At 46.1% G+C, this 14,873-nt stretch overlaps 1 protein-coding gene across 6 annotated transcripts in view; it reads left to right on the top strand.

Moving 5' to 3' along the window:
- GLI3 (GLI family zinc finger 3) overlaps nt 1–14,873 on the top strand; it is a 282,606-nt gene that overhangs the window by 196,776 nt on the left and 70,957 nt on the right. For all 6 annotated transcript variants that reach the window (XM_086697022.1, XM_086697023.1, XM_086697026.1 and 3 more), the window contains 3 exons: nt 11,441–11,654; nt 12,440–12,553; nt 14,413–14,553. In XM_086697022.1, the coding sequence (XP_086553148.1) occupies nt 11,441–11,654; nt 12,440–12,553; nt 14,413–14,553 (469 nt within the window). The remainder of the gene's footprint in view (nt 1–11,440; nt 11,655–12,439; nt 12,554–14,412; nt 14,554–14,873) is intronic.

Here is a 14,873-nt window from a genome sequence, read left to right as displayed (position 1 = left end):
CAGAACCATAGCCTGGCTGTTTCTGCACTCCTGGCAAATACTCACAGCGTCTTCGACTGCCAGTGGCTGTATGTCAATTTGCTGAAATTATGTAACCGTTATGTGGCTTGACTAGAGGTCATATCATCAAAGTATGAGAAATATGGCATGCGAGGATATTCCCAAATGATACTCACCCAGAATCACTTATACGCATTTATTTTTCTTGCTTCTTTTTAATTTTTCCTCCTCCTGGCTCTCTGCCCAGCTAGTTTGACTTTTTCCAGCATCTAAGAGCCTCAGATTTGAATACGGTCCATTGACAGTCACAACGTTGTCTTTCTTTATTCTCACCCCTGCCCCCATCTTCTCTGTCTTCTTGATCTGCTCACCTTTGCCCAGGTAATCTAGTACCAAATTCTGACTTGGCTTGATCGTTTTCCCCTGCCTCCAAAGAGCTGCCACACAGACCCTGTCATTCTCATTAGAGCTGGAAGAGGAAGTTCACATTTGGCCCAGCCACCATGCGCTCATGTTCTTCCTCACCTTTGGATCCTTTCCATTCTGTCTTCTCTCTGGCAGCCTGACCTCTCATTCTTCAGTAGACAGCCAGTGTGTGTTAGGGTCAGATGTAGCTTTTAATGCATGGAAGGCAATGCAGGTAACCCAGGACGTGATCGGCGTGCCATATAATACAGTAATTAGAATCATTATCATCAACATTGTTTGTCCGTCCTGTAGCGGGAGTGATGTTAGTGCTTTGCTTGCCCTGTTCTCAGTTTGAACGTGTGCACTAAAAACTCACTTGGGAAATAATCAGTACATAGTAGGACCAGTGGATGGCAGGGAAAGAGAAGAAGCATGAGCACAGAAAGCTAGAAAGGGTAGCTAACTTTGTCCAGAGGGCAAGATACAGGAGCAAGTGTGGACTTAGGATGCGTGTAATCTCTGCCGTGCTTGGTGTGAGGCACTCTCATTGTTTTCATGTCACGGTGATTTTGGAAAGCATACTCTTCCCTTTGTTTTACGCATCAACGTGGTGGGCCTTTGCAAGAGAAAGTCGGAGAAGGTCACATGCCAATTCTCCAATTCCCTGCTTTTTTTTTTTTTTTTAATGTTTACTTATTTTTGAGAGACAGAGAGAGACAGAGACAGAGTGTGAGCAGGAGAGGGGCAGAGAGAGAGGGAGACACAGAATCCGAAGCAGGCTCCAGGCTCTGGGCTGTCAGCACAGAGCCCGATGCGGGGCTTGAACTCATGAACCTTGAGATTGACCTAAGCTGAAGTCGGACGCTTAACCCACTGAGCTACCCAGGTGCCCCATCCAATTCCCTGTTTTTTAACTGACCCCAAATGCATTTGGCTTTTTCACTCTTTTCGTTACCTAACCTGCTTCTGACATCAGCAGTGCACAGAATAATGTTGTTGGTTAAGTTGTAAAGAGGATGTTCAGTTTTCTAACAAACGCCGTAGCGATCTTCTTCACCTAGCGGTCCAGTCCAGGTGCTATTCTCCAAGAGGCTGCTAACAGTCTTGCCACTATTTGAAACGCCATGTTTGCTGGCTCATCCAGAACTTTGCTGTCTGCATCCCCTCTGCTAGAATGCACGTGCCAGAGGGCTGTGTTTTCGTGGCTGCACACTGCCCCCCACAACGTCTGTGCCTTGTCACCTTGACCCCACTCAGTGGGTATTTCTTGAGTGAATAAATGAAGGAGCTCTTTAGTGAGTAATTAGAATTCTCATCACCACCTTTATTAAAGGAACTTCCTACGTGGTAGATGAATAATTCTGACTTTCAGAATATTCCAGTCTTTATGAATAGTGTATGTCCATAGGTTGATAGCTATAGAGAGATAGAGGGATGGATACAAAATAAAGGGACAAAAAAAGCAAATGTCTCTCTTTGTGTATGGTTCTTACTTAACATTTCAGAGTGCTATAAAAATACCATGGAAAGCATGTATTGGGGTGCCTGGGTGGCTCAGTTGGTTAAGCATCCGACTCTTGACTTTGGCTCAGGTCACCATCTCACAGTTCATGGGATGGAGCCCCGCATTGAGCTCTGCACTGACAGGGGAGAGCCTGCTTGGGATTCTCTGTTTCCCTCTGTCTCTGCCCCTCCCCGACTCATGCTTGCTCATTCTCTCTCTCTGTCTCTCTCTCAAAATAAATAAACATTTGGAAAAAGAAAAGCAGCAAGTATTTATTCACAAAAGCCCCTTGGCATGTTTAAACACGATACTTGATTTTAATGTCTCACTTTTCAAACATCTTGTCCCAATGTCCACCATAAGCCTTTTTCTTATATATATCATGACTAAAATGACCATTCAGAAAAACCCCACGCACTTAGAAAGGTTGTGAAATATTCGACTGTCTCAAGAAGTTTTACCTTGTCTGTCTCCCTGAAGACTCCCGTCTAGGCCTAGATGATTCCCATTTATCAAAGACAACCAGCAACCTCTGCTCTATGTGGTTAAGGCGGATGTTATAAATACCCCTTAAGGGCAGTACCGTAGCAGTACCCCTGCTTCTGCTGCTGCCTTCCCCTCGAGATTGAACTGCTGTCGGAAGAGAGGGCTTTCCAGTGACCCTCCTCTCCCCGTTGTCTTCTGGTGAACATAAACAGAATGATGAGGAACCCACTCATTTCCAATCCAATTGTTCCAGTGTTCCAGCTTTGACTTTAATGGCCAACACAAAGATGGGTGTGTGTCCTTAGTGGTTTGGGGTCTGGCGTGGCCAGGACCGACATCTCCCTGGAAGCGGGAGTCAGGTGCCCATCACCGCAGCGCCACCAGTGGGAACAGGCTGTCCGCTGCCAGCACCGCGGGCTCCAGCTGGGGACGGGACAGCCTGTGTGTCCCTGTCCAGCGGCAGCTGCCGGAGGAAGTGCGCGTCTGGCCGGTCCGCTGTCGCTTCCTGAGGCCGGACAGGAACAAGCTCGGCCTCCGCAGCTGCTCAGCTCCGAGCTTATGTGTGCTGGTCACAAGTTGGGAGGGGCGACATTGAGGGATAGGTGAACACCGTGCCAATGACCCCAGGGTCCTGAAACACTGATTGCATCTTCTGAAAGTGGCAACAAACTCCTGCCCCCAGTGGCAGCGAAAGCGATGAATACTAATGGAGAAAGATCGTTCTTATTTACTGCCATAGGTGGCCATTGGCTTTATATAGCCCTTCAGTTAATCAGTTAGTCATTCGCTCCGCAGAGATTTAGCTCCATATTCAGCTCTGTGCTGGTCACTGTGCTGGGCATGGGGGCTACCAAAATGGGTGAGAGGCATGACCCCTGCCCTCACAGAACTCATGAAGGAGACAAGCCTCCGATCAGGTACGAAAGAATGAGTGGGGCAGATGAGACCCTGGGACGGGAAGAGCTTGGCTATTGAGGACCGTCAGCAGCCCAGGGCACCAGATGGCAGTGAACAAGGAGGGTGTCCCAAAGCCTGAGGTTGGAGGCAGGCAGGGGCCAGGTTGTGCACAGCCCGGGCCACTGATCCAGGAACAGCAGGAAGCCTTCAAAGCTCCCAAGGAGGCTGCATTGTGTCAGGGTCCAGGGAGCTGAGGCTCAGAGAGGCTAGTGGGCTAGATCAGAGGTGCTCAGCTACTTACGGGGCAGAGCCTAGTGTATCCCAACCCTGAACTTCTTTCTGTCCGCGAGGCCTTCCTTCACTTAGAAATCTCCAGTGGGAGGCACGGTTAAAAGGCCTGGGAGGAAGTGCTCTTCATAACAGGGGACTAGTATTAATACCTGAGGATGTTTTTGAAAAACTGATGTTTTTTTCTACCCACGTCTGCATGGCCGAGCAGTTACATGGAGAATGTGTCACTGGTATTCATGTTGCTGGAGGTCCTGTCTGTTGTTTGTTTAATGGAAAGTGGCTTTTTAGAGCTTTTTAAAACACTTCTGTCATACAAAGCCGAATGGATTTTTGCCCAAGGCAGTATTCACAGAGCACGTATGCGTCAGTGCAAATGTGGGGGTGATATTTACTTGCTTTGTGAGTGTGCGGGTCTTACTCATGTGCTCCTTACTTCCAAGGATGCTGGGTTTTCCAGTAAACTTGTCCTGGGAGCTTTTACGGATGGAAGTGGAAGCTTTATTTTTCTGTTTTCAAATAAAAGCACGTGCAGGCATGTGTGTCCTGGGGCCTGTACATACACAAGTTCTAATAGCTATACACAAGTTCTAATAGCTGTCAGCCTGTTCTCAGCAAAACTGCAAAGAATTGTTCTTGCTTTGAATGGCAGCTGTGGTGCAGGAAATTCCACAGCTGTAACCAGAACGTGGACAACCCCGTTAGCGCAGTAGCCACAGAGTGGCCACAAAGTCCGTTTTGATTAGAATGCCTCCTCCCCCACCCCCCGCCCCCACTTTTCTTTCTTCTCTCTTCTTGAAGCCAGTGTGTCCAACTGTGGGGTCCTTTTGTTACCAGGCATTGACTGTTGCCTAACTTGACCTCTGATACCAGTTTCATGAGCCAAAGAGCTTGGAGAAATCGGCTCTGGAAAGGCAAATGTCCCCATTGGATTCTTTACACAGAAATTACAGTATGAAGTTTCTTTTTGTTTGTTTGTTTTAAGTTTATTTCTTTATTCTGAGAGTGAGTTGGGGAGGGGCAGGGAGAGAGAATCCCAAGCAGGCTCTCTGCACTGCCAGCACGGAGCCTGATGCAGGGCTTGAACTCATGAGCCATGAGATCATGACCTGAGCCGAAACCTAAGAGTCTGACGCGTAACCGACTGAGCCACCCAGGCGCCTCAACAGCATGAAGTTTCTTGATCCCAGTGCCACGGCCTAAAGTAATACATCATAAAAGTATCACGTGCATTTCTGTTAAGGGCGTTTCAGAAATTCACGTCTGAGCAAAATGCAACCACCAGAACAATTGAAAAACACATTTATAAAAGTTAGCACTGATTTTATACTGAAAACAAGACATTTCCCAAGAATCCAGAGGCACCACATGTGCTTTACCCTTCACGCTGGCTGGAGATGGTGAGGGTTCCAGAAATGACCCTGGGATCTGATTGGCCTCCCTGCTGAAGCAAATTTAAGTGAGATGTGTGGAGCGCTGCTCAGTGCCCCACGGTCTCCTCCTCCTTTCCCCGTCTAGGTTGTACGTTAACACACAGGGACCATAGCCAATTCAGTGCAAGTGGACGTCCCTTGGCAGCTCTCAGGAAAATCGCCATCTTACGTGTGGATGGAAGTCATTAAATGATAAAACGGAAACTTTTACCTTTAAGTGTGCAGTGGCTGGGTGATCCAGCCTCTAGCTATCTTTCTTAAAATTTATTTATTTATTTGAGAGAGAGAGAGAGAGAGAGAGAGAGAGAGAGAGCACTTGTATGCCCGCACGAGTGGCAGAGGGGCAGAGAGGGAGGGAGGGAGAGAATCCCAAGCAGGCTGTGCACTGCCAGCACAGAGCCCCAACACGGGGCTCAAGCCCACAAACTGTGAGATCATGACCTGAGCCAAAACCAGTAGTTGGACGCTGAACTGAGCCACTCAGGCGCCCCTGGCCCCTTGCCATTGTTCTTATGATTCCTCGGTTTATTTTCCTGGTTTTTATTTAGTGACAGACAGAGCTCTTTCAATATTGTAATCCTCTCTGTTTACCCTCCCAACATATAGGACTGCAGCAGGCCAAATTAGGTGGCTGTGTTGTTCCAATATTTCACTGCCAGGCACCCCACCCACCCTCTTACTCCTACCGTGTGTAGAATTCCTGCACTGTTTCTAAAACACACGGGCTTATCTTACAGCCATTTAAATTGGGTTTCATCCATCTGACTTGAATAGTAATGACTGTGAAATACATTTACGTATAGTAAGGTTGAATAAATGTTTAAGGAATGATTGTCTGCAATACCAACTCTAGCGTCCCCACTTACGTTATCATTCTAGGAGTTAAATATAAATTTGATTCACAGATTGATCACAAGGTTTCTGTACAAATGTTGACTCACATTACTTCCTTGGTGTGAAAAAAACAATGTTGTGAAAGTGAAAACTGATTATGAATTTCAGAGTTCTCTATATTGATTGTAATAATATGTAACTTTTCCAATTTTAAAAATGATTTTATGCTTTGGGACTATAAATGAGATCTATAGAAGTACTTAGTTAAAACGTAACCGAGTTGAAGAATGACCTAGTGTGTGCGTTTTAGGACATTTCATTTAATATCTTTTCTTCCTACTTAACACTCCAAATTTTAGCCAGACTGGGGATACTTGCTGAGATTCTCAGACAGGAGACTTCCGGAGGAGTGAGGTGAGACTATGTATTTACTGCAAATTAAGAAATGAGGCCCAGTTTGCAAAATTTAACCACGCTTCGCAAAAGAAGATTGATAAAACTTTACCTCTATTTTTGGTAGAGAATAAATACATCAAAACTCTCTCAAAGATTCAGACTTTGGGAGTTTTCATTTTAAACCTTTTGAAAATAGAAGAGCTTTTTCCCACTCAGTTGACAGTTTGTTGATCATTGTTAGCTTAGCTCAGAGCTGAACATAATGGGGGAACTGACCGTGAGTAGTTTTTGTTTTTTGTATTGTTTTTTTAAAATGTTTATTTATTTGTTTTGAGAGAGAGAGAGAGAGAGAGCAAGCGAGTGCTCATGCACATGGGGGACAGGCAGAGAGAGAGAAGGGGAGAGAGAATCCCAAGCAGGCTCCGTGCTGTCAGTGCAGAGCCCAACTCGGGGCTAGATCTCATGATCTCACAAACTGAAATCATGACCTGAACTGAAATCAAGGGTCGGACGCTTAACCAACTGAGCCACCCATGCGCCCAAGTGACCGTGCATGTGTAATTTTATTTACGTGTGCTCAGAGTTCTATCCCCGAGTCACCAAACATAGAGGAATGCCCCTTTAAGGTATTGTATAAAACAAAAAATTTAATAACTGTGTATCTGTCCTAATGGATAGAAATTATATTTGATGGAAGAGAATACCACCTATATTATAGTCAACGACCTAAAATCCTTCTTTTACTCTTTTTCTGCTCTTGAGAAAAGGGAAGGTCAAATTAGTATTGAAATTAATTTATTCTGACTTTATAACTGTTGTCCTAAGAGAGTGTTGCTCAAAGTGTTTTGCCAGGATCACTAGTTTCTAGAAGATCCTCTGCTGTATCTGGGCTGGGACGCTTGGAATACACATCCCATAGTCACAGCACCACAGGATCCCGGGCTTGTGGAACCCATATTCCTCAGACTTCTGTGACTTTAGCACTTCTTTTTCTTCTCCTCCATAAGACTTATTTTGGGATCGTTGTCTCGGCAGGCCTGTGACCTTGTTAGCACGTTGCTTGGGAAGATGGGGGCCATCTGATGCTTCTCTCCTAGTCTCATTGACTAAATATAGATAATTAGAGGTCACATTGTTATGAATGTTTGTGTGTTTTAAGTTACCCCACCTTTCATGTAGTCATTGGGAAAAGAAGTGAAAGCTCTAAAAAGTTTTCTTTAATTATATTTAATATAGCTAAATATTGAGTGATGAGGATCCAGAAGTCCGATTGTAAAATTAATCTTTCTTCAAGTGATCCACAGGAAAGAATAGGGTGCACAGAAATGTAAAAGACTTTGAAGTAATAAAGTTCAGGTAGACCAAGTTTTAAATAGACTGTGTCTTCCTTTAGAGGACACAGAAGAGATTTATAAAAATTCCCAACAATAGCAATACTTGATATCTCTAGGAAATTATGAAATGAATACATGAACTATTTAGCAAGTTATTTTTTTTTTAGGGTTTCTAAAGGTAGGATTTAGTTTTTGTTCTTTTTAATTCTGACCTCCGTGTTCAGCAAAAGACTATCCTCAGCCACTGACGTCCTATAGAACAATCGGAACCTAGACACTAATTTAGTTTCTACTGTGTTTTACAGACACGTTGTCAAATTGTAGCTTTCAGAGGAAAACACGCTTTCCTTTGAATGGACTGCTCTGACTGTGATCGGCCCCCAAAGATTCCACGTCTTAATCCCAGGAACGCATGAGCACGTTACCTTATACGGTAGAAGGAATTTTGTAGCTGTGGTTAAGTATGTTGGGACTAGGAGATGAGTTTGGATTATTCAGGTGGCCCTGATGTAATGAAAAGCATCCTTCCAAGAGGAAGGCAGGGGTGTGTCAGAGTTCGAGTTGGAGAAGAGGGTCGGAGTGATATGGGGCCATGAGCAGAGGATGCGGGCAGCTTCTAAAGTGCCTGTGGACTCCAGAAGAACACACGCTGGTTTCGTGAGCCACCAAGATAGTGTGTGTGACTTAAGTGATAGTAACTAAGCCACTGAGTTGGTGGTAATTCGCTGCGGCAGCAATTGGGAACTGAGGAAGAGATTTGGTGACTCGCTGACTCACCGTTGAGTGCCCGCTGTGTGCTGGGCAGTGTTCCAGGCACCAAAGGGTCAGCTCTTCGGGACCCTTCAGTCTAAAGGGAGGGAGGGTGTGACTTCGGAGTACGCCGGTGTGACTGGGGAACAGAGATGTCCAACAGGAGAGAGTGATTGGACCAGTCATGCCGAGGGGCTCATTGAGACAGACCGTGAGTCTCAGAAGGCCTTGCTGTCTGAGCAGGTGACGTGTAAAAGCTGAGACCCAGCCATACTGAGCTCAGGAAGGACACCGCAGTGCCGGTGTGCGGGCACTCTTCTGCTGATCCCTGACCCCCCTCCCGTGGGAATTCCTCAGCAGTTCTTCCCGTGCATCCATTCCGTTGTTGCCGACATCCCTATGCAGTGCCCAAACATCACCCCTCTTCTGCTCCTTCCTCACCAACTCTGTCTCCCCCTCCACACTCTCCGGAGAGCGAGCAGAGCCTTGGCTCCAGATCCTGGCTGATGCTGTGACAGAGCCAAGAACCACGTCTGTCATCGAGTTCTGCAGAGGCTCAGCGATCTAGAGGAGCAGCCAGCTCCCCGCAGCGCCTCGAGGAGCCAGCGGCGGCCCGGCTCTGCAGGCTGGGACAAGGCCACCGCGGGTGCCCGCCCCCGCCTGCCCTTTGCGTGTGGAGGAGAGAGCACTCCCGTGGCTGGCTCCTTAGGAATAAGCAGTGAGGTTGAACATGCTCATCCGTTGTGCCTGTTCTCGTGGTATCCCTAAGAGTTGACATGGATTTTGGAGGTTTATTCCTGTCACCTGCAAAAAAGCAGGCCCACAAGGGGACGGGACGTTGGTTCCCCAAATGTGTCAAAAGCTGTCCCCGCCCTTCCTTCTGTCCGCTGAGGTCAAACTGATTGTACCTTGAGGACAGGGCCCGCCCCGCAGCAGGAGGCTGGGCCTTGCTTTCCTGCTCTCCCACGTCTTCTTAAAAGGAAAAATAGACCCATCCTGCGTGGCTATGAACATCTGTACGTTGCTCATATATACAACTGAGGGTGTTTCCTGCCCTATGAAATGGTTTCTCTAATGGCCTCGATTCCTAATCAGGTCCTGACTTTTTTGAGCCCCCAGATATCGTGCCTCTGAGAATTAGAAGTGTAACTGACCGTCCGTGCTCCCTCCCACACCTGCCCGATCATGTGGGCTCAGGAAACTCTGGCAAGATGTCTGGAGGCTCCTGCAAAGTCTGTGTCTCACTGTAAATACGTGTGTAGTGGGCTCTTTTGGTTTTTGCTTTTTTAATGAGCAGAATAAGGTAGTTATACTCCGTAATACCCATTCACCAAAAGGAGAAGGGTGGGGGTGTTAAATCATTGTGTTTTTTGATGAATGGCTTGTACACTGAAAAATAAATTGGACAAACGGGCATAGAGCTCAGTGAACATGAAATCAGCTATTAGAAGAAAGCTTGTGGACAAATTCTGAGGCAGATATGCATCTTTTGATTAATGCCCTATCAATCATCCACACGGCTACCTTAGCTGAGTCTTGCCGTAATCATTCATGGTTGCTTTCGGAAACACACGCAGAAACTGTAGCACCGCAGAAACGGAATATTATTACTGATTTCTCCCTAACTTACTGTGAACAATGACTGTTTTCACCATGTTTCTGCTTTCCTTTATTAAAGAACTACAATACAGAATGAAAGGAGAGTTCCTCCAAGCCTGGCGAAATTCTCATAGGGTATTCTTAATGATATTCAGTCTTAAATGGGCAAGCTATTGTAATGCAAGGTTCTCTGTAGGAATAATAGTAATGTAATCCCATTGAAGCCGCCTTTCATGGATTGTAGTCAAATAGGCAAAATGTGGAGTCACATTAATGAACAGAGTATATCTTCGGAATTATTACTTAAAGTTGTTGAAATGGTTTGCATTTTGTTATTGTAATTATTATATTCTCAGTTAATGCGCTTAACAGCAATAGTAATTAACCCACCAGATTGGAAATTTGCATGAATTCTACCTTTGACACTACAAGAAACCCTGATTCTTTCTGGGTATTATGCAGCAGGATGGGGGAAATACATATATATGTTTTTTTTCACCGATTATTTTTAAGAAAGAAATGTTCATGAATGCAATTAGAGTTTTTCATGCATTTTTTTAAAACCATTGGAAAATTCCTCAAGAACACTTCATTCTTTTAAGAGGACTTGATTCCTAAACTGTGCTGGCACAAAGAATGGTTTGGCACTGTCTACTTGTCGAGAAATCTTTAGGTAATAGTGTGGCTTCCTCGGAATTTACTGTAGTGGCTTGGGCGACGCTGTGGCATAATGAAGCGGTGACAGGCATTAGCATGTATAATGGGCTTTCATAGACATTTAATGCCATTTAGCTGGGAGAGGGGGCTGTGCTCTCCCATTGGAATATTCCTCCACCGAAGCCCATTGATCACCGATTTCAGCCAGGAGAGGTTAATCCATCAGCTTCTGTAACCAGACGGCACTGATGGAAATTCTTTAGGTGGCATTCTGGATGAACCAAGCTTTCCATCTTTACAAACAAATGAGTGATATGACAAGCATGGTGTTCAAAACACATTTAACCAATTGATTTTCCTTCCTCTTGTAATAAGATCTGGAGACATATGAAAGCACGCAGCGTGAGCCGAGATTAAAGGAATTGCCCCATGCGAAGGAACATACAGCACTGAGAGCCAATAAAAGTACTATAAAGCATGTCGTCACCCATTCTCATTTTTATATGAAGTTTGTTATTGCAATAAATAGCCGTTATTGAGCAGACGCCTTTTGTTTCCGTTTTGCTGAAGCTTCTTTCAGGTGTGTGTGTGTGTGTGTGTGTGTGTGTGTGTGTGTGTGTGCACGCACGCGCCTGTATGGGTGCACGCACGCGCGTGTCCTGCCTCAGTACCCGTGTTTCTCTTGGAAGCTTCCAAGGTGTTCATCAATAACTGTTTTTAGCTTCTAATTTAAACAGACAGACCTCATGTAATTTGGGATGTAACAGCAGGCATAAAGATGCGCGCATAGCGCGCTTGCAGTAACCTCAGCGTTCTGCGTAAATGATGGTCTTCTCTTTATTTCCCCCGCGCAGCCCTGCCTTGAGCTTCACCTACCCTTCTGCACCTGTGTCTCTCCATATGCATCAGCAAATCTTAAGCCGACAACAGAGCTTAGGCTCGGCCTTTGGACACAGCCCTCCACTCATCCACCCTGCCCCAACTTTTCCAACTCAGAGGCCTATTCCTGGGATCCCTACGGTTCTGAACCCCGTCCAGGTCAGCTCTGGCCCTTCCGAGTCCTCACAGGTAAGAGAGACAGCTCGATGAGCTGATCCATCTTGTAATCCTAGAGGAGAGCCACGTCACCTCGTGAGCTCCGAGCATGGTCATGGCTTCCTTACTGTAACCTGTCTTCCTAACCCAGGGCCGCAGGCTTCAGGTTTGACGAATGCACCCCGTATGTGTTCCTCACCAAACAGTAGCTTCTTCTACCAGAGTCATCTCATCTTTGGTGGAAAAGCGGGCTGCCTGATGAGGCTTCCCTCTGACCTGGTTTTGTCTCTAACCCTGCCCAGTAGACTACATTGCATGAAGGGTTTGCTCTCATTCGGTTACTGTCCCCTGGCGCCTAGAATCATGGGATACTTCACGGGCAGCATAGAACCATGCTGTGCCCTCTGTTCTGTGTCCTCTTATCGCCTCACTAATACTGCCCCGAGAAGAATCTGCATCCCTGAATTAGAGAACTTTGCAGATGGTTTCTTTTGGTTCCCTACCCAACTCACCACTTTGTTCTTCTAAACACGCTGTGGGAGCTCATTAAAGCCCAGGCCCCCTGCTCTATTCTCTTAGCTTTTAAAAGCCAGAGGGAGTTTTTAGTCCTGAGTGTAAACAAGGAGCTGCCTCGTGGATGTATTTTCTCGCTTCAAACACACTTTCTGAGCTCTGCGATTGTGGGATGGGAGCATTATCAGTGTTATTGTTCTAATGCCAAATAAGTCTGCTTGTCTAGAGTTGCATGTTTTAGCGATGGTCCCGCTCATTGATGAAAACCTAATTTTTGTCTCTGTCCCTGCAAATGTGACCAGCAGAACAAGCCCACGAGTGAGTCCGCGGTGAGTAGCACCGGTGACCTGATGCACAACAAACGGTCCAAGATCAAACCCGACGAAGACCTGCCCAGCCCAGGGCCACGGGGTCAGCAGGTGAGGCACCGCAGCTCCCCCGGCCAGCTCGTTGCTCCCCTTGGGCTGGCGTCTCTCACAGCATTTCCTCATTCACTGTGGCCTTGGCCTTGACCTTGGCCGTACCCATGCATTTGACAAAAGTCCAGTTGTGGAGTGACTCCGTTTGTTTTTCTCGCTCAGAAGCAAACACAAAGAAAATGCAAGAAGCTGTGTGGGCTATAACCTGAAGTGTGTGGTGTCAGTGGTTGGATTAATTTGTTACTGACCGCTGATAGCTTTGGTCCTTAGCCCTGGTCTGAGGCCTGAAATAATGAACTCCTGGCCCTAAGCCTGAGCTGGGCAGAGCTAGTGATATTCCCTACACCCATCATGTTCTTCTTTGTTCTTATTTTGCCTTCTCCACTTGCCAGGAGAGCTTGGAGAACAGGAGGGCATGGATCAAGGCACAGCTAACCTACCTGAAGGCCAATAAGATTCTGGTCCTTTCTCCAAAGTCCTGAAAGGACAAGTTTAGAAATTCTAATCTGGTCTCTGCTTTTAGGCATTTAGATCCTCTGAGCTTCAGTTGTAAAATATGTTTATTGTGCCTAGAGGCATAATAATACCATCTCCTAGGGTCCCTGTGCCCAACACAGGAAGGAGGTCAATGAATTTTAATTCCTGGAAATAGGGGCTGGACAGGAGTCTGGACGTCCACAGAATCTGGATTCTACATCCAAGGCTGCTTCAGCCCCAAGCTCAGACCACCTCCACCCAAATTTCCTTTTGCATGAGCATTTTGAGGATGGAATATATGGGTGTAGTAGGTTCTGAGATCCACCTTTCCTCTGGAATTCTGCTGGCCAACAACTTTGGCGGTTACACCGAAGTGCCTGTTTATGGTTTTTGTCACCCTGTCCCAAATTAGATCCCAAGTCTATGCACCTAATACTCTCCCAGCATTCTGGAAATTGTTTGTATTTTCATTGCCGCGAAGTTGCCTTGAAGAGGAGAAAAGACCATGCCGCCAACCTTTAGATGCTGTGGTTCTTGGGCAGCGAGCCACATCTTTGGAGATCAGAAGTTGAACCAGGAAGACACGATCCCTATAAAACCCACAAAGTGCCGGTCACAGCCTCCAATGGCAGGGAAAGCAGAATCAGAATTACTAGCAAACCACGTCCCTGATTCCAAAGTAGGAGAATAAACAAATTCATACACTGGAAAGAATCTGACCAAAAGAGACCAGTCTTTTGAGTAAAGACAACATGAACTAGTTTAATTGCTTCTCTTAGGGGATTACATTTTAATTTCTTTTTCCTCTTGTATTCAGGGGCAAGGTTTGGCCTCCACTTCTTATCATCATCATAGCTTAGACTGCTGTTTTTTTTTTTTTTTTTAAATGTTTATTTTTGAGAAAGAGAGCATGAGCAGAAGGGACAGAGAGAGACACACACACACACACACACACACAGAATCCAAAGCAGGCTCCAGGCTCTGAGCTGTCCGCACAGAGCCCGACGCCGGGCTCAAACCCATGAGCCATGAGATCATGACCTGAGCCAAAGTTGGACACTTAACCAACTGAGCCACCCAGGCGCCCCTGGACTATTGTTTTTAATCCCAAATTAACAATCTCTGAAGATACATTCCACAAATCAGAAAACATGCACACAGATGACTCCATATGTTTGACTTCTTCGAGTCACAAAATCCAGCTAATAGACCCGGGCTGTATTTTATTTTCACTGAAAAATTGCGTCAGGAGGCAGACCAACCGAAATCACGTGGTTGGGTTTTGTTTTGTTTTTTTTTGGTCTTTTTTTTTTTTTTCCCTTTCTCTTGCCTTCTTTCCATTGTGTCTGAATCCTTTCCCTCTCTCCTCCCTGCCCCCCCAGGAACAGCCGGAAGGGACAACCCTAGTGAAGGAGGAAGGGGACAAAGACGAAAGCAAACAGGAGCCTGAAGTCATCTATGAAACAAACTGCCACTGGGAAGGTTGCACGCGGGAGTTCGACACCCAGGAGCAGCTGGTGCACGTAAGTGGGGGGCCGCGGGGACTGGGCTTTACAGCTCTGCGACCTTGTCGGTGGGGTCAGCGTCCCTGACCCTGCGCCGAGTCAAGTTTCTTAGCTAGCAGCGTTGCAAACTGGAGAGGGCTTTATGACTTTTCTGAGAATAAAGAAAACTCTGAGCCACGGTGCTTGACCTGTTCAGTCAGCTAAAGCTTAGTGTAAAATTCAATAAAGTCTTCAATAGAGAGTGTAATGACTCTGATCCTGTAAGCCAGAAAACACTATTTTGAGTTAACGTCTTTGATGGTTATTGAGTAATAGTAAGCTGGACATGAATTATTATT

This window comes from Puma concolor, chromosome A2 (assembly GCF_028749965.1).
Source record: "Puma concolor isolate L17-30 chromosome A2, mPumCon1.1.hap2, whole genome shotgun sequence".
Lineage (NCBI taxonomy): Eukaryota > Metazoa > Chordata > Mammalia > Carnivora > Felidae > Puma > Puma concolor.
Note: the sequence above shows the minus strand (reverse complement) of the source record. Positions and strands in the feature narration are given on the sequence as shown.